At 37.5% G+C, this 25709-nt stretch overlaps 1 protein-coding gene across 3 annotated transcripts in view; it reads right to left on the bottom strand.

Moving 5' to 3' along the window:
- The window catches only part of mof (males absent on the first), a 220151-nt gene that overhangs the window by 107514 nt on the left and 86928 nt on the right, over positions 1-25709 (bottom strand). For all 3 annotated transcript variants that reach the window (XM_090368765.1, XM_090368764.1, XM_090368766.1), the window contains exon 3: positions 15276-15448. In XM_090368765.1, the coding sequence (XP_090224891.1) occupies positions 15276-15448 (173 nt within the window). The remainder of the gene's footprint in view (positions 1-15275; positions 15449-25709) is intronic.

Here is a 25709-nt window from a genome sequence, read left to right as displayed (position 1 = left end):
CTTCCACGATAGATGCAAGTTTGTTCCAGCAATTAACCACCCGCTGGCTAAAGGCAAATTTCCGCACACCTTTTCTAGATCTGTCCTTCAATTTCAATTTATGCCCCCTTAGGTTCGTAATCTGAACAAGTGGAGGAATCCCATCAGAATTCAGCGCACTCAACCCATTCAAGGCCTTATACACCTCAATCAGATCACCTCGCAGGTTCCTAGTCTCCAGCTGCTGCAATTTGCAGAACTTAAGCTTCTCCTGGTAAGAGGATCCCTTCATTCCTCTCACCAATTCAAACAAATCTACATCCAGCCTAAAATGAGGCCTCCAGACCTGCACGCACTACTCAAGGCATGGCCTGACCATTGCCTTACACAGAGGGACAATCACCTCCTTTTCCCTGCTAGCAAAATTCCCGTATATCATTGACAACACCCCATGACCTGCCCTGGCAGCCTATCTGCATTCTCAGAAAACTTCAAATCTGACTGCACAATTACTCCCGGGTCTTTTTTCATTTTCTACCACCTTAAGTGTAGTACCACACAGTTGGTACGTTTCTCTGGAGTTACTTCTACCCACATGCAGTACTTTGCATTTTTAAATGTTAAACTTCAGTTGCCACTTCTCAGCCCATCTGCCCAAATTTTCTAGTTCCTGCTGCAGTAACACACTGCCATTGCGGTCATTAACAACCCTGCCAACCTTTGTATCATCTGCAAACTTCGACATTAAGCCTGATATACCTTCATCAATATCATTGATCAATATACAAAACAACATTGGACCCAACACCGAACCCTGTGGGACTCCACTAATAACAGTCCACAAAGAGCAGCACCCATTCATTACGACCCTCTGTCTTTTCCCACTCAACCATCCTTTTATCCATTGTAGCAACTTACCCTTAATACCATTCTGCTCCAATTTGTACAGTAGTCTTCCATGCACAACAGTGTCAAAAGCTTTCCTGAAATCAAAGTATATGATATCAAAATTATTTTTTGCATCCAGTTCCTTTGTAACCACATCATAATAACCAATGAAATTTGTCAGACAAGACTTTCCCTTAACAAACCCATGCTGTGTCTGAATTATTGCTGTAGTCTTGTCTAGATGATCCTGCAATGCATCTTTAACCAGTGACTCCATTATTTTACCAGGAACAGAAGTTAAACTAACTGGTCTGTAATTACTCTTGTCACCCTTCGATCCCCTTTGTGAATTGGGGACACATTTGCACATCTCCAGTTCGTGGGGGACCTCCCCTGAGTCCAAGGATGCTCTCATAATTATGGCTAAGGGTTTGCTTACTTCCTTTGCCACCTCCTTTAATATAACTGGATAGATCCCATCCACCCTAGGTACCTTTCTTATGTTTAACTTCAATTTCTCCTCCATTTTGTTCTTAGTTATTACAAAATCATTAAGCACCCTGTTACAATTTGATAACCTTGTGGCATTTTCAAACCTTAATAACTCCTCATGTGTGAGTGTACTTAATAAGTCCTGATGTGTGAATGTAGATGCAAAATACTCACTCAGTTTGTTTGCTATCTCAGCAGGATCGTCAACAGTCGAACCATCGATATCAAGTGGAGCAATCAGATTCATCCCCTTCCTTTTAGAGTTTATATAAGCAAAGAAATCCTTGCTGTTTTTCTTAGAATCCTTTTGCCAAAGATTTCTTGTAATCAAGTCTGCCTTCGCCTGGCTAACCTTCTTTGTGACTTGATTACAAACTAGCTTATATATATCATAGGCTTCTGTGTAGCCTGATAATTTATATGCATCCCATGCATTTTTCTTCTCTGCCACGAGTCTCAGTTCATTTGACAACCATTTAGGCCTAAACTTTGAACAATATTTCTTAATAGTTATGAAACGTTTAGTAGCTTCAACTATTAATATCTTGAATGCTTCCCACCTAGAATTTGCTGTTGGTAACATCATCATTTGGTCCCAATGTACAGAATTTAAAACTGTCTGAGACAGTTTTTAGGAAATGTCTAGTTAGGAAATTTGCATTTAAACCAAATTGTAGCCATGTCTTCTCTTTATTCACAGTTCCTACTTGAGGTATAAACAAGTATGTCTGCCTACCTATATTAGAGTTTTGCCAATCATTTTGCCATAAAGTCATAAATTCTTTAGTATCCGTGGCTTCTCACTGATCACACATACACTTTGTTTTCATTTTGGCAACTTAACACACCCGTAGTGGCCTTTCTTATATTTTTATCAGTCAAATACAAAAGGCCACTCAATAATATAACATACTTAACAGGCATCTCCCTTGATGGTATCTCTACAGCTTCAGAGAGACAGTCCTCGGAAGTCCGGTAGAACTGATATTCGGTTGATACTCAAGTCAAGTGACCCAATTTTGACGAATTTCGGACGGTCTCTGACAGCCAAATCTTCTGCTCGCACCTTCGTGATGGTGGAACTGTTAGTAATCCTGGGTATTACCCCCATGTGCAAGCACACTGTGAGTGACCACACAGGTGTGAACCAACAATTACAAGTGGCACCCATACCACACAGAGGAATGCCGCCCCCCCTATGTTACCAGGCGATACTATGTGGTAGATGACTCTCATCAACCGGTGCAATACCGCCACTTTACTTATTGAAGACTTGAAGTGGTGGAAGCCATGTTTAGTCTCCAGAGCTAAATTCCAGTCAAACCTCACCCATCTCTTCCATCCTGCTATAAGATTGATGTCTTTTGAGGTTATGATGAACACCATGGCGAGATCCAAACTTCCTTACATTTTGAGGGCACAGCTGTAAAACGATGTTTGCAGGTCAGCCGTTAGTTAGCACACAGACCGAACCTATTAATAACGCTCTAGGAGGCTTCCAGATCAGCTAGTGTATAATCTTGCTACCTCTACTATGCTAGATGGTGACTGTAGGGAGTCCAAGTAGTGTGTATGAGGGAGCCATTGTCGAGTCCACATTATGTCAAGGATCTGAATATATTCTCGCCATGTGTACACCACATCCAAAAGTTTCATTACTTCATACAGCATATCCCCCCCAAACTTTTTCTTACTATTGAATACACCATGAATTGTTAAACTAAGAGAGCAAACTTATCTGCGAAAAGATCTAAACCTCCCAAACACATCTCAATGATGTCCATTTCCACTTACAGTCTGCCAAACCCCATGTACTTTTTCGCCAGTATGGATTCCGTCAGTGTCGATCCACTGGTGATATTCTTGCTTATGTTACTCATTTATGGACAAATTCAATGGAAAAGTTCAGTGAAACACAAGTAGTTGCTCTTGACATCTCTAAGGCTTACAATTGTGTATGGCATAAAGGTCTTCTAAACAAGCTTCCATCACATGGTTTCCCAACTGTTTTTTCTTACTGACTGCTCACTGAGGGTGATGGTAAATGGTCCTCTGTCTTCTAACTTCTCCACTAATGCTGGTGTCTCCCAAGGTTCAATTCTTTTCACCACTCTTTTCCTCTTGTATATTAATAACCTTCTTCCACTGACCTCAAATCCTATCCATAGTTTTGCCGATTATAACACATTGCATTCCACTTTCCAGTTTGAGAAATAATGCCCTGCTCAATCAGCTTCAACTTCTCAAAAATCCGCTCCCAATTCCTTAAATGCTGATCTCCAGGTAATTCTCCGGTGGGGCAAAGACAACTTAGTTGTTTTTAATCCTTCTGCTTCTATGCTTATCTTTAGTGACACTCCAATTTCTAGGCAATATGATACATTTCTTTTGAAAATTACCCAGACTTCTAATCTCTCTTGGCACAAGCACATTACAAATATTGCTTCCTCTGCATCTAAAAATCTTGGTTTTCTCTTTCGCTCCTGGCATTACTTTTCCTGCGAACAGCTGTTGACTCTGTACAAATTGCAAATCCGGCCTGCCATGAAATATTGTTCCCACATCTGGGGCGGTGCTCCCAAAACCTCTCTCAGGCTTCTAGATTCCATTCGGAAGAGGACAGTTAGGTTAATTAACGACTCATTTCTAACACTCTCCCCTCTCTGTCTTATAGATGTACTGTTTCTGCTGCATGCCTTTTCTACAGATACTTCCATGGGCACTGTTCTTCTAAATTTGCTATTATAATTTCTGCTCCCTCTTTTAAAACAATCCGAACCTGTGCCACCACCAGCCAACATCCATTTACTGTCCATCTTCAAACTCATAGAACCAACTTTTCATCTTCTTCGTTTATTTATTCAAATGCCATTTTCTGGAACAACCCTCCTTCATATGTATTTCTTAAAAATTATAGTCTATAGAAGTTCAAGTCTAATATCAACAAATATCTTCTTTCGTCTTCTCAACCTCCAAACCATGCACAGTACTATAGGTTCTAATACCTCTGGTGTTTGGGGTTTTCATTAAAAAAAAGTACTGCATGCCCTGGTCACACCCAAAAAGGCAAATCTCAGTTCTTGTAAAGTATAATTTTGCATAACTACTTTACTTATTCTATGCATCCACACTAGGTATATGTCATGATGAGCACAAATAGACATTCATACAAAAGGTTGATCAATTGGTCTTTTATTTTCTAATCAAATCTTATTAGCATTAGTAGAGGCATACGATACAAGAAAACAAGCTTATGCAGCATCAGCCAAAAAAAAAACCCGCTCCCATTTCACCCCTCCATTCATTCCAAATACCTGTCCAGCTCAGCTTTAAATTTATTTAGGCTATCAACTTCCACAACAAAAGATGGAAGTCTGTTACACCAATAAACTACCCACTGGCTAATGGCAAACTTCCAAACATCTATCCTACAACTGTCTTTCCTCAATTTAAATTTATGACCTCTCAGGTGATTATTTTGAGCAAGAATCCCATCAGCATTCAGCATGCTCAAACCATTCAAGGCTTTATACACCTCAATCAGATCATTTCGCAGGTGCCTAGTCTCCAGACACTGTAATCTGCAAAACTTAAGCCTTTCTTTGTAAGAGTAACCCTTCGTTCCCTCCACTAATCTTGTTGCCATTCTCTCTACTTGTTCCAACAGCTCTACATCTTTCTTAAAATGAGGCCTCCAGACCTGTATACAGTACTCAAGGTTGGCCTGACCATTGCCTTATACAAGGGGATAATCACCTCCTTATCTCTGCTAGAAAAATTCCTGTATATCATTGAAAAGACACCATGAACTACTCTTGTAGACCGTCTGCACTGCTCAGAAAACTTCATATCTGCCTGCACAATTACCCCCAGGTCCTTTTTATTCTCTACCACTGTCAGTGTAGTACCACAGAGTTGATACGTTACTCTGGGGTTACTGCTTCCCATATATAGTACTTTTCATTTGTCAATGTTAAACTTCATTTGCCACCTCTCAGCCCATCTGCTCAACTTTTCTAGATCCTGTTGCAGCAGCGTACTGTCATTAGTGTCCTTAACAACCCTGCCAACCCTTCATGTCGTCTGCAAACTTGGACATTAAGCTTGATATACCATCATCAATATCATTCATAAATACAGAAAAAAATCAATGGATCCAATATTGAACCCTGAGCGACTCCAATAATATAACATTAGTCCACGAAGAGCAGTGTCCATTGATTACCACTCTCTGTCTTCTCCCACTTAACCATCCCTTTATCCACAGCAGCAATTTGCCTCCAATGTCACACTGCTCCAATTTGTGCAGCACTCTTCCATGTGCAACAGTATCAAAAGCCTTTCTAAGATCCAAATATATGATATCAAAGTTATTCCCTGCATCCAGTTCCTTTGGGACCACATCATAGTATCCAATCAAATTGGTCAGACAAGACTTCCCCTTAACAAAACCATGCTGTGTCCGAGCTATACCTGAAGTCTTGTCTAGATGATCCTGCAGTGCTTCTTTAACCAGTGCCTCCATTAATTTCCCTGGAACAGAAGTTAAACTAACAGGTCTATAATTACTTTTGTCGCCAATTGATCCTCCTTTGTGAATTGGGATCACATTTGCGCATCTCCAGTCCATGGGTACCTCCCCTGAGTCCAAGGAAGCTCTCATAATTATGGCTAAGGGTTTGCTTACTTCATTTGCTGCCTCCTTGAATATAACAGGATAGATCCCATCCACCCTGGGTGGCTTTTTTACGTTTATCTTCAACAATTTCTCCTCCACTTTCCTCTCAGTTATTACAAAATCATCTAGCTCACTGCCAGAGTTTAATTCACCTCTGGCATTCCCTCCCTGAATAACTCCTCATGAGTGAATGTAGAGGCAAAATATTAATTTAGTTTGTAAGCCACCCGAGCAGGATCAACAACAGTTGAACCATCAATATCCAGTGGACCAACCTGGTTCATCCCTTTCATTCTAGAGTTTACATACTTAAAGAACTCTTTGCTGTTTTTCTTCGCCAAAGATTTCTTATAATATGCCTTTTCCTGCCTAATCTCCTTTGTGATTTGGCTAGACCAGCTTATATCTATCATAGGCTTCCATGTCACCCATTAATTTATATGTATCCTATGCATTTTTCTTCTCTGTCACATGTCTCATTAGTTCATGTGATATCCATTTAGGCCTAAACCTTAAACAATATTTCTTAGTTGGTAGGTAAAACCTTCTGGCTTCCAAGATTAATTCTTTGAATGCCTCCCATTTTGAATTTGCTTTTGGTAACATCATCAGTTGGTCCCACCGTATAGAATTTAAATACTGTCTCAGACCTCCATAGTCGCCTTTACGAAAGCAAAAATCCTTCCCTTTATCCCTGATGGTAGTTACTTCTTTGAGTAAATCCCACTTCAGCACACTGTGATAACTGCCACTTAGTGGTTCCTTTATCTGCAGATTCTTAATGCATGAAGAATCACTACTGATAATCAGATCAAGAGTATTACTCCCTCTAGTTGTCTCTCTAACATGCTGATGTAAAAAACAATCATCCAATAAATTCACAAAAGCCTTGCTAGTGTGTGAGCAACCAACCCACAAATTCCAGTCAATATCCAGAAAATTAAAATCCCCCATTGTTTGTTTGTTATTTGGTTTTTAGGAGCATTAGCAACTAAGGCCATATTGCTCAGGGGATATGCGGTGTTCATTCCCTGACCTCTCTGTATCTTCCGTATTTGGTGGTCACGGGCTCAAACCCCGGTCTAATCAAGAAGCGTGTGCTGCTCCTGCCCAACTGGCCACGGAGGCACCAAAATCCCCCATTATAAGACCTTCTGATTTACTGGCCCACTATTTCCCTGTACAGTTTTTTTATTATACTCATCAGCATCATTAGGCCTATAACACACTCCTACTCTCAATTTTGATCTCCCAGTGCTTATGTCACACCAAACTTACTCGACACTGCACTGTCCAGCGATGTTGACTGGCTGCACTTCCTTGGATTTTACGTGTTTCTTAACTAATAGCATAACCCCTCCTCCCTTCCTATCCTGTCTATCCTTCCTGTACACATTGTACTCCCCAAATCCCAGTTCTGCATTCCTTATATCTGTGTGACACCACGTCTCTGATATCCCAACAATATCTGCCTTTGATGTTTTGACCAACCTCTCAAATTCATCAAATTTATTTACAGAACTCCTAGCATTGGTGTATATGCAAGTATACATGCACCTGTTCCTATTCTTAGCTACTCTAACGCAACCCATGTGTTTACTTGTACTGCAATGACTCCCAGCAGTCGATGAAATACACTGCATCTTGTTTTCCAGGCTGCTGCTCATTCCAATAGAAGCAGTGCAAGAATCACTTTCATCTCTGCCAGCAACTACTGTTAATCTATTAGGAATAATAGATTAACAGAGGCTACTGTTAATCTATTAGGGAAATTATGACCCTCCAGAGCTTGGCATACAACGTTAAAACTTTATTTTTAAGATATTTGGCGTTCTCCATAAAGAACAACCTTCCTTCAACTTGTAAACCTAATTATTTAGTGACTTTGGCATACCAAACTGTTTTCCCATTCAGCCTAACAGTCAGTGCTCTGTTTATGCTTAACTTGTCCTTTAATAGCACTTGAACAGTTTTTTCTTGCGAAATCTGCAACTTATTTATCCTTGTCCTCCATTTATACAATTTCATTAATACAATATCAGCTTTGTTCTCTAATCTCATTAGGAATGAGACTTTCCTGAAATCAGAAAGACAATATATCTTGTTCTTTCAATGTCCTTATTTAAAAATTCATCTAAGACAATATTCCAGATGAAGGGACCTATCACCAAGCCTTGAGGACATCCAAATTGTATATTTCTCCTAACCTCAGTATATAATGTCTTAACCATAATTATTTTCATGCCCATAACAAGATATGACCCAAAATTTGTTGATCAGTGTCATTTAAGGACAACAGGCATTTCTCATCTTCAGAAAAATTAAATTATCAAAATTAATTGCAATTTATTTCCTGTTATCATATAAATACATCTTTTAATAAAAAAAAAAAGATATATTTCAAAAATCTGAAGTGACAGGAATATTTTCAGATCATCACTACAATTAAGGAGAAAAAGAAAATTAAAGTAAAACTTCCCTCACCGAAAAAAATATGTTGTTTAACAGTGTTATTACTAGATATCAGATAATATGCTGTTGTTGTTGTTGTTGTTTTGGTTTTTAGAAGCATTAGCAACTAAGGCCATATTGCTCCGGGATATGCGGTGGTCATTCCCTGACCTTTCCGCATCTTCCATATTTGGTGGTGACGTGCTCGAACCCCGGTGTAATCAAGAAGCATGTGATATGCACTACTGCTCCTTCCCACTTGACTACGGAGGCGCCATCAGATAATATGCATGCAAACAAGAAATAAAATATATATTATAAGTAACTGAATTACAATTACATTATATTTAGTGTGTAAAAAATTTTAGAATAAGGATCATATTATAACTAGCATGGAATAAGACCTGAAGACTCGAGACTTCAAGGATTCTGCAAGGCTTTTTTTTTGGGGGGGGGGGTTCTATCAGCTAAGCCCGCACTTGTAGGTAGAAGGAATCTGTTCTGTAGAGACGGAATACATTTAAACAAAGGCAGTGCAAGAGTTTATGCTAGTATTATTGAGGATATCTTAAAGGTTCAGGGTAACTGCTAGTTTAGTGTGTGTGGGGGGGAAACAGGGGTAATATAGATACGCATTTATCTGATAATATTGGTCAAAGTAACGCTTGCACATATCTCAAGAGTTCTTGTTTGTAACTGCAACAGAACATTTTAGCAAGATGTTCTGAGGGCAGAACCATTTCAAATGAATGGGTAGCTAATGGCTGGGAAGCAAGCTTAAATAACTTTAAGGGATGTATTAGGGTAGTTAACTATACAAGAACACTAAGTCTTAATTGTTGACGAGTTTCAAGTAAATTATGAATAATGTATTTAGGAAGGATAGGGAACATAGAAGGGATGGTGGAGTCGTGCTTCTTATCAAAAGCAGCCTAAGCGCAATGAATATCCTAGACCTCATCATCACCCATGAGCCAGATGACATAACAGGGCTGATAGTACAGGAACCAGTAGCAAGAAGTGATCACGGAATTTTATGGTGGACAATGAAGAGAGAAGCAGTGGTTAAAGGCAAAGGAAAGGGTTATAGTTTCAGAAAAGAGAAATTACAATGCCTTAAGGTGCTACATGGCCTCTATTAGCTGGGCAGATATCACACAGAGAGCGAATATAATTGAATTATGGTATACCATTAAAACATTAATCACAGGGGCTTTGAATGAGAATATACCATTAAAAAATACTCCACAAGGAAGATTCCAAGTTGGACGAATAAGGAAGTTGCCAGATTACTTGTGCAGAAAAAGGCAGCATGGAAAAGCTACAGAGCAATAAAAAGTACTGAAGCCTATAACAGCTACAAATTGATGTGTAATAGTGACACAGAAAAGGTTAGGCAGGCAAAGGCAGATAATGAGAAATCACTGGGAGAGAGTGGGGATAAGGAATTCTTCACATATATAAATGCAAAGAAGAGAAGGACAAACCAGATCAGAACCTTATGTAATGGGCGTGGGATAGTATTAGATACCAAAGTTAAAGTTGCAGATGAACTCAACAGTTACTTTGCATTGATGTTTACAGAAGAAATACTCTTTCTTAATGAGAATTATGGGAGTGAAGTTGAAAACGATTTAATTAATGATGTTGAAATTTCACATTTTTATTTAATGAAAAAACTTTCAAGCATACAGGCCGGTAAGGTTCTTGGGGTTGATGGCAGTAGCACACGCTCCTTGAGTAGACCAGGGTTCAAGCACCTGACTGCTAAATACGGTCGATCTGCCAACCAGCACTGCACCAGCATGGCAGATTTCCCTCAACATGATTTGTTGAGGAGGCTTCCATCCTGCAGTGGGTTGATAATGGCTGCAGTTTACTTTACTTTTACCCTATAATCATAAGGGAGGAGGCAAGTGAGTGCTTTGAACCAGTCAGGCTCTTTATGAGAGCATCACTGGACTCGGCAGTGATTCTGTTAAATTGGAAAAGTGCCAATGTATCTCCAATATATGAGGGCGGTTCTAAGAGTGAAGTGGGAAATTACCGGATGTTTAGTCTAACTTCAGTAGTGGGGAAAATCATGGAGACAATGATCAAGGGTGGAATTTGGGATCACTTATAAAGAAATGGAATTCTGAAGGATACTCAGCATGGCTTTGTAAAGGGAAAATCATGTTTAACTAATCCGGTTAGCTATTTTGACAGGGTCACACAAGAGCTGGACTTAGGGAATAATTTTGACATTGTTTATTTGGATTTCAGCAAAGTATTTGATTCAGTCCTACATGAGCAGTTACTTTATAAGCCAGAACAAGTTGGAATCACAGGGAAAATCCTTAGAAGGATAGCTGAATGGCTTCAGGACAGGAGCAGAGGATTGTGATAAATGATTATTCCTCAGGTTTGGTTGACATAAGAAATGGGGCTCCCCAAGGATCAGTATTAGGACTACTGTTGTTTTTGATTTTCATAAATGACATCAATGAAGGTATAGAGGGTGTAATGTCTAAATTTGCAGATGATGTCAAGATTGGTAGAGTAGTTAATGATCACTGCCAAGCACAGCTTCTTCAGAGTGACCTAGATAGACTTCAGGAATGGTCAAAAAAATGGCAACTATGCTTTAATCCAGCAAAGTGTAAGGTATTGCATCTGGAGAACAGTAACCCCAAAATAACTTGATAACTGCACTTCGCGGAGTTTAACTAAAGCCAGTAGTGGAGGAAAGTGACTTGGGTATTACAATACAGTCAGACATGAAGTTCTCCAAGCATTGTAGACTGGTTGCAAGGAAGTCCCATGGTGTTCTATTGATGATTTATCGAACGATTGTGAGTAGAGAGTTAAGTCATCATAATCCCATTATATAAGGTTATTGTCCGACCACACTTGGAATACTGTGTTCAAATATGGAGACTGCACCTAAAGAAAGACATTGTGCTTCTTGAAAGGATCCAAAGACAGGTAACTCACCTGGTAAGATCGGCAAAAGGGCATCCATATGAAGAAAGACTTCGAATATGTGGGTTGCAGAGCTTGGAAACTAGGCACTTTAGAGGAGACTTCATTGACATGTTTAAGGCTATGAGAGGCATAAGCAAAATGAATAAGGCCGAAATTTTCACGGTTATAAATGATTCTAAATGATCCTGGATTGCAGAAAGTTTTATTTTAGCCAGAGAGTTATAAATTACTGGAATAAGTTACTTACATGGGTGGTAGAGGCTGACAGTTTGGGGAAATTCAAAGGTCAGCTGGATAATTACCTATGGGAGGTGGGAAATGCATAGGTTGTCTATTTCCCTTTCTTTTATTAATTATTTATTTTTTTAAAATTTTCTTCTTATTATTATTATTTTATTTTTATTATAATTTTTGATTGATAAGCTATAGTTTCCTTGCATTTTGCTAATACTAATAACATTTTTTATAGTAAACAACAATATATTTTTCAATGTGCACCAATTATAAATTTATCAATTTTTCAATGTGCTCCAACTGTATATCTCTAGCATTTATAATCCAATATCACAGAGCAAAATCTTTTCAAACTGATCCGAGTTCTCGCACATAGAATCCGTGGTTATAATCACTGTCCTCCCACAATGGGTAGAAAAGGATAGAATTTGATCCCATGAATGATGAGGGGAATTTTTATGGGCTTTTTACACAATATGGCTCAGGGCCAGTCTAGTGTAAAATTACATGGAGTTTTCACCCAGAACTCAGGTTTTTTTGTCCAGAAAAAGCAAACCAAATGAACAATACTGATTCCTCATAGCCTTAGTTGCTTTGGCACTTAATACAAACACCCACATCAATGGAAGTGAAAGAACTAAATTTAAAAAAACTTTGAGGCTTCTACTTGAAATGGAAGTTCCTGTTCTCTATTCTTCTTAAAATGTGAAATCTAGGTTTTCTTTAAAAAAAAAATTTTTTTTTCAGATTTATTTCTTATTTTCATTTCTACGTCCACAGGGAATGGTTGAAATTTCAGAGTGCACTTTCTCTACTTCCTCAATTGCACTGTATTGAAAAATGTCCCCATGTTTCACAATCATTTACAGAATTAGGTAACCATGCAAAATGAGCCTAAGTGGAAAAGAAGTGCACATTAGCAGCACCTACAGAATCTGCAATATCCAATTCATCAACAACCTTTTTTTTTTATCAAAGTTTATACCACGTTCCTCGCCTTATTCAAAATAGGCCTTGGCTCTGGCTGCAGAGGAAAGCTAGATTGCATATCTCTTTAAATAGCTATGTACGGTTGGTTGGTTATTTGATTTTCTATGGTGCATTGGCAATTTACGCCATTATGCACCAAGTCAAAACTGTGCATATGGGGGCTTTTACAATGATTTTTGTTTAAAATAACTAAATGCACAAGGCATAATACATTAAGAGTTTAATATCTATATAATATCGGTGTGTAGATACACCATAGACAACTCTTAAGAAACTACAAAGTAGTTGTTCTTGTTGTAGGCATCATTTGCTCTTTCTCATATTGTGCTCTGCCTTCACGACGAGTTGCTATGATATTGCACTACCTCGAATAAGTAACACTTCACTAATAGAGAAGACTATTGTTACTTAATCTCAGTTGTCATCATGGCAACTCGTCGTGAAGGCAGAGCACAATATGAGAAAGAGCAAATGATGCCTACAACAATTTCTTAAGAGTTATCTATGGTGTATCTACACACTGATATTATATAAATGATTTTTGTTTACACAAGAATTAACTTTACCAAAATTCTACCAAACTGTTTCTACAAGTAAGCCATGGAGTAAGCAAGTAATATGTATTAGGTTTGGATAGAAAACCTGTAAGGTGAAGCTGTTTTTCCCATATATGGAGTGGTGTCATTAACAAAAATGCAGGCTTTTTTTGCCATGGATCAATTCTTGGTCTAGCTGTAATAAAGAATCATTCGCAAATCTTGCAATTGTGAGGTTATTTGTGTTTCTGAGAACCTTACTAGCAAGTAAATGCAAATGAGGTTCTCCATCTAATTTCTCATACCAAATGTGCAACACAATGGGTATGAATGTCTGCTGTTTCATTGGCAGAAATCAAGATGCACTTTTCTCCAATATCTTAGTGAATTTCACAAAAAATATCAATTGCATTAAGATAATTCTTCCTCAATGCTTTGTTTGAAAAAATATTAAAAAGAAAACTACTTAACTTATTGAAAAGAATACTGCTGCTTACCAAGACATGATACTGATATTTGTCTTGATAAGACAAGGATCAGTGTCTGAGAAAAGTCCAATTTTCTCTTTTCTTGAGATACATGGCTTGGTTAAAAGCAAATGACTTGGCAACTTTTCCTTGCTTTTTCTTTGTTAAGCCATAAGTGTGATGTTGTTTTCACATGCTGGTTTAGCTGGAATTTTTTTCTGAATGAAAAATGTTCTTTTCACAAATAACACAAAAGATAACACTGCCATCCACTGAAATGTTTTCTGCAGTTGGTGATCCACAGTGCAAGTGAAAGCTCCAACCAGTTATTCATAACATTTTTATAGAAAAATTGAACTGTTTTGTTAAACATTCAAAGAATATACAGTGGATCCCTGCTTTACAATTGGTTCACTGTATGATCAATTGTATGCAATAAAGAGTTCTTCAAATCACTTTACAATGGACTCTCCATAATAAAATACTGTTCACTATATGATATGTAGTAAGCACCAGTCATTGTGATCACATTTGTGAATTGAATTTTAATTCTATTTTAAATGGTGATTCTAATAAGCGAAAATAGGAGGAATATTATCCATAGGCTATAAAAGTAAAAATATAAAGCACAAATTTACACTTTATTACCTTACCAATTAACAAAATTAAATGATACGTGAAAATTGGAAGAATATTTTCCGCAGGTTAGCAAAACAAAAAATAAATATACGCTTACATACATAGTTTAATTAATACTGTAATGTACATACTAACTAAATTATATTTTTGTTCACTTACATTTTTTTTTTTTTTTTGGGTTGTAAAATTTAAGACAGTAAAAAAAAGATAAGAAATCAATAACAAAAAACATGGCACACATAAATTGCAACCAACACGCACAAGTGAGATACAGAGTAACAAGTTTACGAAGCTTAAAAACAGGAATGAAGAGAAGGTTCTGAAAATTTATTTATGCTTTTTATATGACTGAAAATTTCAGTGAAGGGAAACACATTTCACCATAACGTAAAAACCAATACCATTCCAGCTATTGGTATTATCGCAAATGCAATAAGATCGAGTTTACTACCCATTTATAGGAGACTGCACTAACAGAAAAGCCCAATAAACTGGAAACTGCAAATTGTTTTATGGTAGTGACCTCCAGAAATGTGATTTAGAAAAATATCACAAAGGCATTCGAAACTGATTTTTTAATCAAACATATGATAATGATGAAAGTGTAGTGCATTTTAATGATTTGAATTGGTTTTTTGAAATTTGATTTTATAAAGTGGCTGATTCTGCTAACCAGTGATCATGTTAACCTGCGCCTACTTAATGTGTTATTGGGCTCACATTACAATATTTTCATGATACAATGGTGTATGCATTTAAATAAATCGATGATCAATGACTAAAACAGCCACAACATGCATTTTCACATGCACATATGTAAATACATATAATCTGATGTCCAGTTATTAGAATTATTTATGTTTACAGTTTTTGATGCACAGATAATACACAGCACAAATCAAAGGATTACATTCACAATCCAAGAATCAATTGTACAAAACAGCATACTCTTACCTTTTGGACATGGTTAATTTCATCATGCTTACGTTTTTGGTTTCGTGTAATTTTTCTGTCTGGTTGATCAGAAAGATCTCCTTGTATGTGACCATGTTTTCCATCGAGATCCTTATACGTAGCACTGAGATCAAACCTGTCCTTATCAACCCATTCATCTAAACGTCGATTATCTAGAACAGTTTAAAAATTTATTTAATTATCAAAAAAAAATTCAATTATATATTTTTTAAAAATGTTCTACAACTGAATATCAAAACGCACGAGTTGAAAGATCTATGAAAATCAAAATAAATTTAAGAAAACAATCATTACATAATCAGTTCTTTGGCATATAGTTCTAGCATTAGTAGTGGCAAATGATGCAAGAAAGCAAGCTTACAGAGTATCAGCCAAAAAAAAAAAAAAAAAGGGAAAAATTTTTTTTACCATATCCGTCCATCCCCCTTCAAGAATTTACTTGTTCTTCCTTGAATTTATTTAAACAGCATACTTCCAAAACAACATATGGAAGTTTATAATAACAATCAATCACCCACTAGCTGAAGGCAAACTTCTGCATATCTGTCTTGCAACCATCCCTCCTGAATTTGAATTTATGTCCCCCCATGTATGTGGTCTCAACAAAAGAAAGAATGCCATCAACACTGAGCTCCCTGAATCCATTCAAATCTTAACACCTCAATTGGATCTTCTCACAGGTACCAGGCCTCTGGACACTGCAATTTGAAGAACTGAAGCCATTCTTGGTAAGAGTACCATTTTCTTCTCTTCACCAACTTCATTTCCTTTCTCTGCATGCATTCCAGCAGACCTACATCCTTTCTAAAATAAGGCCTCCATATCTGTATATGGTATCAAGATGCAGACTAAACATATCCTTGTACAAAGGGATAATTCCTCCTTATCCCTCCTAGCAAAGTCCTTGTATATCACTGACAAAACCCCATGAGCTTTCCTGGCAGCCTGTCTGCACACTGCTCAGAGAACTTCATATTTAACTGCAAATTACCCCCAAACCTTTTTCATTTCCCACTACGCTGATTGTAGTACCACACAGTTCATAGTTTAATTTGGAATTACAGCTATCCATATTTAGTATCTTGCATTTGTCAATGTTAAAACTTCAACTGCGATTTCTCAGCCCATCAGCCTAATTTTTCTAGATCTTGTTGCAGTAGCTTACCTTGATTACTGTCATTAATCACCCTGCCAACATTTGTATCATCTGCAAACTTAGACATTAAGCTTAATATACCTTCAACAATATCATTAATAAATATTGAATACAACAATGAGCCCATCACTGAACTCTGGGAAACTTCACTAATAACATTAGTCTACAAAGAGCAGTGTCCATTAATAACCACTCTTTATCTTCTCACACTCAACCATCCCTTTATCCATAGCAGTAACTTGCCCTTAATGCCACAATTTATGAGGTCACCCAAAAAGTTACCTACAGTCAGTCCTCATATAGCATGATAGTTGTGTTCCTAGAAACCCTCGTGCAATATAAACAACAGACCCTATGGGAAAAATAAGGTTAGGTGCCGACCACCCAAGATTGAACACACATTTGTAACCAAAACATTACCAAACACAATAAATAAATCGTAATAAAATACGTAAGTATTTTATTACAACTATTACGTAATAAAATATTGCTAATGCTTTTGCTTCTATCGTAAGCAAACTTGTTCTTTGTTTGATTTTCTATCCAAACAGATGACCAGTTCCATCCCTTCCAATTCTTTTTATCTTGATCTAATGGATTTTATTACACTTTGAGTTGTTCCTGCTATGAAAGTTGTTTTTATTTTCTCTGCATTCTTTCTAATTCTCAGCATTGCCTCATTTAGGCCTGCAGCACGTGCAATATCACATGATCTTTCATTTCGCTCAAAGTGTTTCACAATTTCATATTTTCTCCCTATCGACAGAGGCGGACTGGCCATAAGGCTTACCGGGAAACCCCGGTGGGCCGGAGGCCAGTGTGATTTTGGCCATAAACGCTAGTATGAGGCCGCTACAAATTTCCATGGGTAAGAATTTTTGATCCAGTCTGCCTCTATCGATATTGCTTTTCTTTTTCTCTCTGAATCTGTAGTGTCTTCACCAAGACGTTTCCTTTTCACACCTTAAGTATTTTACTTATTTTTAGGGAATAAAGCACAATTACAAAATGAGGAGGCACGCTTGATACACACAAACAAAGCTGTGCACGTGTAGCAACTGAATAAACAACACTGTAAAGGCAGAGGCACACTATTGACACCTCACTAGCTCACATTTTACTAAAGCACATTTCTGAGGATTACTACCATAATACAATAAAAACAATTTCCAGTTGCGTTCCTGCTAGTGGAATCTGTTATAAACGAGTAGTAAACTCGATCTAATTGCATTTGCAATAATACCGATAGCCGGAATTGTGTGGGTTTTTACGTTATTATGGTGAAATGTGTTTCCCCTTCACTGATACAAAAAACATAAATACATTTTCAGAATCTTCTCTTCATTCCTATCGTGTTGCATTCAGTTGGGGTGATTTTGCGTTCGACTGCTATTTCTTGTAAACACAGGCGAATCATGCATAAGCGAATTCGGTTCGTGTTACACACGATATTGTTCTCCTATTTATAAATCGTGTATGATCGAATTCGTGTAAACATGTGTTATACGAGGACTGACTGTACCTCATAATAAAGAAATAACATAGTTAAATTTTTTTTTTTAGGTTTTTTTTCACAATATACAGGGTGTTTAAAAAATTATGGTCAATAATTTAAAGGCAAAAATACAAACTAAAATAAGCAAAAAAGTCCCAGTGAACACTGGGCAGCAAATGAACCATTTTCGAGAGAATGCACATTTTCTGTTAAGATCTGCCACTGACTATGGGAGCACTAGTTTAGCAAAAAGCTGTGAATCCTTTGCTAAGGGTGGTTTTATTAAACATAAGATAATACATTTTTAAATTTTGGTTTCAACACCACAGGATTTTACAGATGTTCCATGTTACAGGATGTTCTTTCTAATACCCTTTCCTCAACATCAGGTGTTATGCTTCTGGGCCTACCTGCTCATACTCCATATGCAAAGCGCCCACGTTTTCTAAGGCGTTGATTTACCCTGATAAATGTGCACCTGTTGGGCTGCCTTCAATGGAGAAATGCTTCATAGTACAAACATGCAGCCTTGAGTGCACTGCCATTGGCTTTACCATACATGAAGTGCATGTCCACATACTTTTCGTTGCTGTAACCTCTTTCCATGTTGACAACCCTTTGACAGGTTAAGTATGCCTGCTATGTCTCAGAGCATTGGGAGAGGGGGGAAATGGAGAGAATGAGCATAACTTAACCTAAACAAACAAGTCAGCAGTGGATCCCAACTCTGTACAGTTCACCTTGTAAGTGGTGGATCCCAACTAGAAATGTGCAATATCTCGAAAACGATTCACTTAAGAACCCATGTTTACTAGTCTTTTTTTGCATATTGTAGTCTGTACAGTTCACCTTTAAATTATTGACCATCACTTTTGAAACACCCTGTATATCTCTTTTGAGTTCAATACAAGTCCTCCATTTTGAGGGAAAAGAGGAAATACAGTGGAGCCTGTATAATTCGAAATTGCTTAATTTGAAATATTGGTTATTTATTTCAAATTATTTTTCTTTCCATTGAGCTCCTATTCCATATAATGTAAGAAAGTTATATTTAATTCAGAGTTGTGTACAGGAACTCCCCGACTTTAATTAAGGGTTGCATTCCACAGGACGCTAAGTAAGTTGGAATTTCCTCTATGCTTGTGCAGCACTCGTAACCGTTCTCACTGAATTGATTGAATCAAAAAAGAAGTGTTCAATGAACATGTAAATAGAATTATTTATTGTATTTATTCAATTTTTTATCTTATGCACAGGAAAAATGACAAAAGCGTGCAATTTCAAAAATTTCAAAATTATAAAATTACAAAAAAAAGAGAGGAGACAGGCATAATGTCAATAAGTTTTACATCTCGAGCATCATTGCCAGAATCAACATCCTTAGCTGATAAGTAAGGTGCTGCGGAGGTTGAGGGCTGTGGAGATTTGGAAGGGGTTGGCTGCTCAACCTTACGAAAGAACATATTAATGGATGACGGGACGGTGGCTTTTTTCTTTTCATCGTAGATTTCTTTGTAGCAAGCAAGCATATCATTCACCCTTCTGTTAACTTTTAAGAATCGTTCGCTGTCAGGATCCATCTTCTCAAAGCTCACCATTGTCAATGCAATTTCACGAAATGTCTTGGCTCCTCATTTAGTTCATCTTGAGCTTCATCAGCATTTTCTTCTTTTGCTATCACTGCCACAAGCCAATAAGTTCTTTGTTAGATAATTCCTTCTCTTCTTCCTCTATTAACTCCTCCACATCTTTGGCAGCAATCTCCAACTGGAGTAGCTCTGCAACCTTTACAATCATATCTGTAACCTCTTCAAATGATTCACCTTTTTCAAATCCTTCAAAGCCTTTTATGTGACATGGGCATATTGTCTTCCATGCGCCATTTAAACAACATTTAGTAATTCTGCCCAGGCCTCTAATGTTTAAGATGGTGTGGGAAATATTGTAAGATTTTCAAAAATCTCTTAACGTAAAATTTTTCTCATCGTCTACTGCAGACAATGCCTGAGCAAATGTTGTGCGTAAATAGTATGCTTTTAAATTCAAAATAACACTCTGATCCATAGGCTGGATGAGTGAAGTAGTGTTTAGCGGTAGAAATATGAAGCTCACATTCGAATTGAAATCATCTAGATGCGTAGGATGTCCAGGAGCATTATCTAATAGAAGCAAAATCTTGAAAGAAACGTCGTTGTCTTTACAATATTTTTCAACCTCGGGAATGGAGCAGCATTTAAACCAATCCTCAAAGAGAGATATTGTTATCCATGCTCTCTTGTTCGATTAGAAATGCATGAGTAGGGTGGATTTACTGATACCCTTAAACGCATGAGGTTTGGTACACAAGCCTCGTGTACCAAGAATGGTACACAAGCAGTGATTTTAATCTGTAATCTCCCGCTGCATTAGCCCCAAGCAAGAGCGTGACCCTATCTTTTGACGCCTTGAAACCTGGCATTGTATTTTCCTCTTTGGCAATGTATGTTCAATCCAGCATTTTTTCCCAATACAGAGCAGTCTCGTCAATGTTAAAAATTTGCTGCACTGAATAGTGACTGCATTGTGGAAAGAAACCAGCGCGATGCTTGAACCTATTAAACCACCCATTGCTTGCCACAAACTTGGGTTGGGGTTTGCTGTACTTATCCTTAATATCTTTATAAATACTTGTTGCTTTTGCTTGAATGGGCATTAGAATCAGAGGCACTCGCTTCTGAATCTGATTTTCCATCCATATTATTAATAGCTGTTCCATCTTTGGTATAGCACCTGAACACTGTTTTGTGATCACTGTTGATCTTAAGTGCGTTGATCCTTTGACATGTTCTTTTATACATGCACTGTCCTTTAAAATAGTATTCACTATTGAACCAGTGAGACCTAATTCCCTTGCAATAGATGACAAACTTTGTCCTGCTTCATACTTCTTAATCATTTTCATCTTCATTTCTAAATCAATTTTGTTTCGTTTCCTTGCACTACCACCACTTGCACTTTCTGTTGGCTGCTTTCCCTTCATCATTGTAATACATAAATAGGAATGAAGAGAAGTTTCTGAAAATTTGTTTTTTATATGATTGAATATTTCAGTGAAGGGGAACACATTTCACCATAATAGCGTAAAAACTCGCACAATTGCAGTTATCAGTATTATCGCAAATGCAATAAGATCGAGTTTACCCGTTTATAATTAGATGCACTAACAGAAAAGCCCAATAAACGGGAAAGTCCATATTGTTTTTTGGTTGTGACCTCCAGAAACGTCCTTTAGAACAATATCACAAAGGCATTCAAAATTGATTCTTATAACGGGAACATATGATAACGATGAAAGGGAGTTGCAATTTCCATTATAAATATGACCTTTTAGAAAGATAAATAGCTTAGTAATACAGCAAAATTTTCAACTTCCAAGGACTTGGAACGAATTACAAAAAAAAAAAAAAAAAAAAATGCGTTATTGGGTTCACAACACGATATTTTCATGATACCTCCATTTATTTATACGGAATGCAAAATACGTTTTCATGATTTTTTTTTAAGTTTGCACCAGCCAGCTAAAACTTATGTAAAGTCAAATTTCCATAAGTCGAGTATTATGTAAGTCGGGGAGTTCCTGTATATTGTTGAGTAATTCAAAGTTGGTTTTGAGGATTTTACACGAGGAATTTGCTTTGGCATACTTCTTACTTGCCTAATTATGAAATTTTTCTTTGAATAATGAACTAATTTGTGTTTAAACATGAGTCAAATTGGAAAAATATTATTATGATGATCGCTAATGCCCTCTATAGAGGCTTTAGTGATCATCATAACTGTATTCTCTAGAGTTGAATGTGCTACTGGTTAACATGTCTAAACATGGTACATATACAAGGCTAACACTAACCGAAAAAGTAGAAGCGATTCAAAGTAGAAAAAGAAATAAAGAGGAATCACACATTGCTAAAGGATATGGAATTCTGCCAAATATAATGTCCGCTTATATCTGAAAAACAAAGTGAAGATATAGTAGTAATGGAATAGTGGAATTTACAGGATGGACAAAGGAAACGACTCAGAGGGGCTGATCTTTCCAAGATGATGAGTGTGTAATTAAAGTGGTTTAAGCAGGTACATGACAAAAATATTCCACTGAGTGGGTCAATGATAAGGTCAAAAGCAGAGGATTTAGCTAAAATCAGCATTACTCAGGGGTTGAGTAATTTCAATGAAAGTTCGAGATGGATGGCAAGATTTAAAGACAGGAATGAAATTACATTTAGACGAGCTTGTGGTGATGGTGCCTCAGTGAATGAAGCAGCAAATGATTGCATTAACAGTCTCCCATATAAACTACTGAAGTATGAACCAAAAGATGAATTAAAAATTGATGAAATTGGTTTATTTTTTAAGTGCAGGATAAAACATTTTATTTTAAAGGTGATTGTTGCAGCAATGGAAAATATAGTAAAGAAAGAGTGACGATTCTGGTTGGAGTGAATATGAATAGCTCAGAAAAACTACCACTATTAATTATTGGAAAATCGGTAAAACTTAGATTCTTCGAAAAAGTTATAAAAAAAAAAAAAAAAGCCTGCAAGCGACTCTTCAAGGACTGACTTGTTACATTAGACAAAATATTTTCTACTAAAAATATAAAAATCTACCCTTTCTTGACAATTGTACAGCTCAAACAATATCCCTCATTTGAAGGTGACTGAAGTAATCTTTTGAGCACAAAACATGACCTCTGTAGTATAGCAAATGGATCAGGGGTTGATTTGGAATTTGAAACACATTTAACATGGGCTGGTGGCAAAAACTGTAGTTAACATTTCTTTGGAACTGTAGATCAAAATTAATCACTTGGATGCTAGTCTGATGATCATGAAAACATGGAAACAAGTTAGGCCAGAAACCAGTGCAAACTGTTTTCATAAAGCTGGGTTCAACTTTACAAAATGAACAAATGGTGGCTGACTTGCCCCTGAAGAAGATCACAGAGTCTGAAGAATGAAACTAAAAATGGATATTTCACATGAATGAAGTGTATGTTAATGCTGACAACAATGTGGCTACGTCTGGAGAACTTCAAGAAGCTCAGATGCTCAATAACATAACAAAAAAAAAAAAAAAAAAAAAAAAAAAAAATCAAGATGAACCATACAGAAGAGGATTAAGAGCCTGTTTTAGCATTAGCATTAGCAGAGGCATATGATGCAAGAAAGCAAGCTTATTCAGCATCAGCCAAAAAAAAAAAAAAAAAAAAACCCTCTCCCATTTCACCCCTCCGTTCGTTCGAAATACCTGTCCAGTTGAGCTTTAAATTTGTTTAGGCTATCAACTTCAACAACAAGTGATGGAAGTCGGTTCCAACCAACCACCCGCTGGCCAAAGGCAAATTTCCGCACATCTATCCGACATCCGTCCTTCCTCAATTTGAATTTATGCCCTCTGAGGTGATTATTCTGAGAAAGATGAAGAATCCCATTGGCATTGAGCATGCTCAAACCATTCAAAGCCTTATACACCTCTATCAGATCACCTCGCCGGTGCCTAGTCTCCAGACTCTGTAATTTGCAAAACTTAAGCCTTTCTTCGTAAGAGCAACCCTTTGTTCCATTTACTAATCTTGTTGCCCTTCTCTGTACCCGTTCCAGCAGCTCTACATCCTTCTTGAAATGAGGCCTCCAGACCTGTATACAGTACTCAAGATGTGGCCTAACCATTGCCTTATACAAGGGAATAATCACCTCCTTATCCCTGCTAGAAAAATTCCTGTATATCATTGACAAGACACCATGAGCTACTCTTGCAGCTCGTCTGCACTGCTCAGAGAACTTCATATCTGCCTGCACAATTACCCCCAGGTCCTTTTCATTCTCCACCACTGTCAGTGTAGTACCGCAGAGTTGATACATTGCTCTGGGGTTACTGTTACCCATATGTAGTACTTTACATTTGTCAATGTTAAACTTCATTTGCCACCTCTCAGCCCATCTGTTCAACCTTTCCAGATCCTGTTGCAGCAGCATAGCGTCAGTAGTGTCCTTAACGACCCTGCCAACCTTTGTATCATCTGCAAACTTAGACATTAAACTTGATATCCCATCATCAATATCATTCATAAACACCGAAAACAACAATGGACCCAACACTGAACCTTGAGGAACTCCACTAATAACATTAGTCCACGTTGAGCAGTGTCCATTGATTACCACTCTCTGTCTTCTGCCACTCAACCATCCCCTTATCCATAGCAGCAATTTGCCTCCAATGCCACACTGCTCCAATTTGTGCAGCAGTCTTCCATGTGCAACAGTATCAAAAGCCTTTCTAAGATCCAAATATATAATATCAAAGTTATTCCCTGCATCCAGTTCTTTTGTGACTACATCATAGTATCCAATCAAATTGGTCAGGCAAGACCTGCCCTTAACAAAACCATGCTGCGTCTGAGCTATAACTGAATTCTTGTCTAGATGATCCTGCAGTGCTTCTTTAACCAGTGCCTCCATTAATTTACCTGGAACAGAAGTTAAACTAACAGGTCTATAATTACTTGTGTCAGCCTTTGATCCTCCTTTGTGAATTGGGGTTACATTTGCACATCTCCAGTCTATGGGTACCTCCCCTGAGTCCAAAGAAGTTCTCATAATTATGGCTAGGGGTTTGCATACTTCCTTTGCTGCCTCCTTTAATATAACTGGATAGATCCCATCCACCCCAGGTGCCTTTTTTATGTTTATCCTCAACAATCTCTCCTCCACTTTCCTCTCGGTTATTACAAAATCATCCAGCTCACTGCCAATGTTTACTTTACCTACATCATTCTCCTTCCTGAATAACTCCTCATGCGCGAATGTAGATGCAAAATACTCGTTTAGATTGTTAGCCACCTGAGCAGGATCCTCAACTGTTGAACCATCAATATCCAGTGGACCAATCTGATTCATCCCTTTCCTTCTCGAGTTCAAGTATGTAAAGAACTCCTTTCTGTTTTTCTTTGCATCCTTTGCCAAGGATTTTTCGTAGTCTGCCTTTGCCTGCCTAATCTCCTTTGTGACTTGGTTACAGACCAACTTATATCTATCATAGGCTTCCATGTCACCCATTAATTTGTATGTATCCCATGCAATTTTCTTCTCTGCCACATGTCTCATTAGTTCATCTGACAACCATTTAGGCCTAAACCTTGAACAATATTTCTTAGTTGGTATGTAAAGCCTGGTAGCCACCAAGATTAGTTCCTTGAATGCTTCCCATTTTGAGTTTGCTGTTGGTAACATCATCAGTTGGTCCCACTGTATAGAATTTAAATACTGTCTCAGACCATCATAGTCGCCTTTACGAAAACAAAAGCCCTTCCCTTTACCTCTGATGGTAGTTACCTCCTTGAGTAAATCCCACTTCAACACACTGTGATCACTGCCACCTAGTGGTTCATTTATCTGCAGGTTCTTAATGCATGAAGAATCACTACTGATAATCAGATCAAGAGTATTGCTCCCTCTTGTTGCCTCACGAACATGCTGATGTAGAAAACAATCATCCAATAAATCCACAAAAGCCTTGCTAGTGTGCGAGTGACCAACCCACAAATTCCAGTCAATATCTGGGAAATTAAAATCCCCCATTATAAGACTCTCTGATTTACTGGCCCACTCTATTTCCCTGTACAATATATTATTATACTCATCAGAGTCATTAGGCCTATAGCACACTCCTACTCTCAATTTTGATTTCCCTATGCTTATGTCACACCAAACTGACTCGACAC

Source organism: Mastigoproctus giganteus, chromosome 2, assembly GCF_048544385.1.
Source record: "Mastigoproctus giganteus isolate SK-2022 chromosome 2, ASM4854438v1, whole genome shotgun sequence".
NCBI lineage: Eukaryota > Metazoa > Arthropoda > Arachnida > Uropygi > Thelyphonidae > Mastigoproctus > Mastigoproctus giganteus.
The sequence above is the reverse complement of the archived record's forward strand: the minus strand, read 5'-3'. Positions and strand labels throughout refer to the sequence as shown.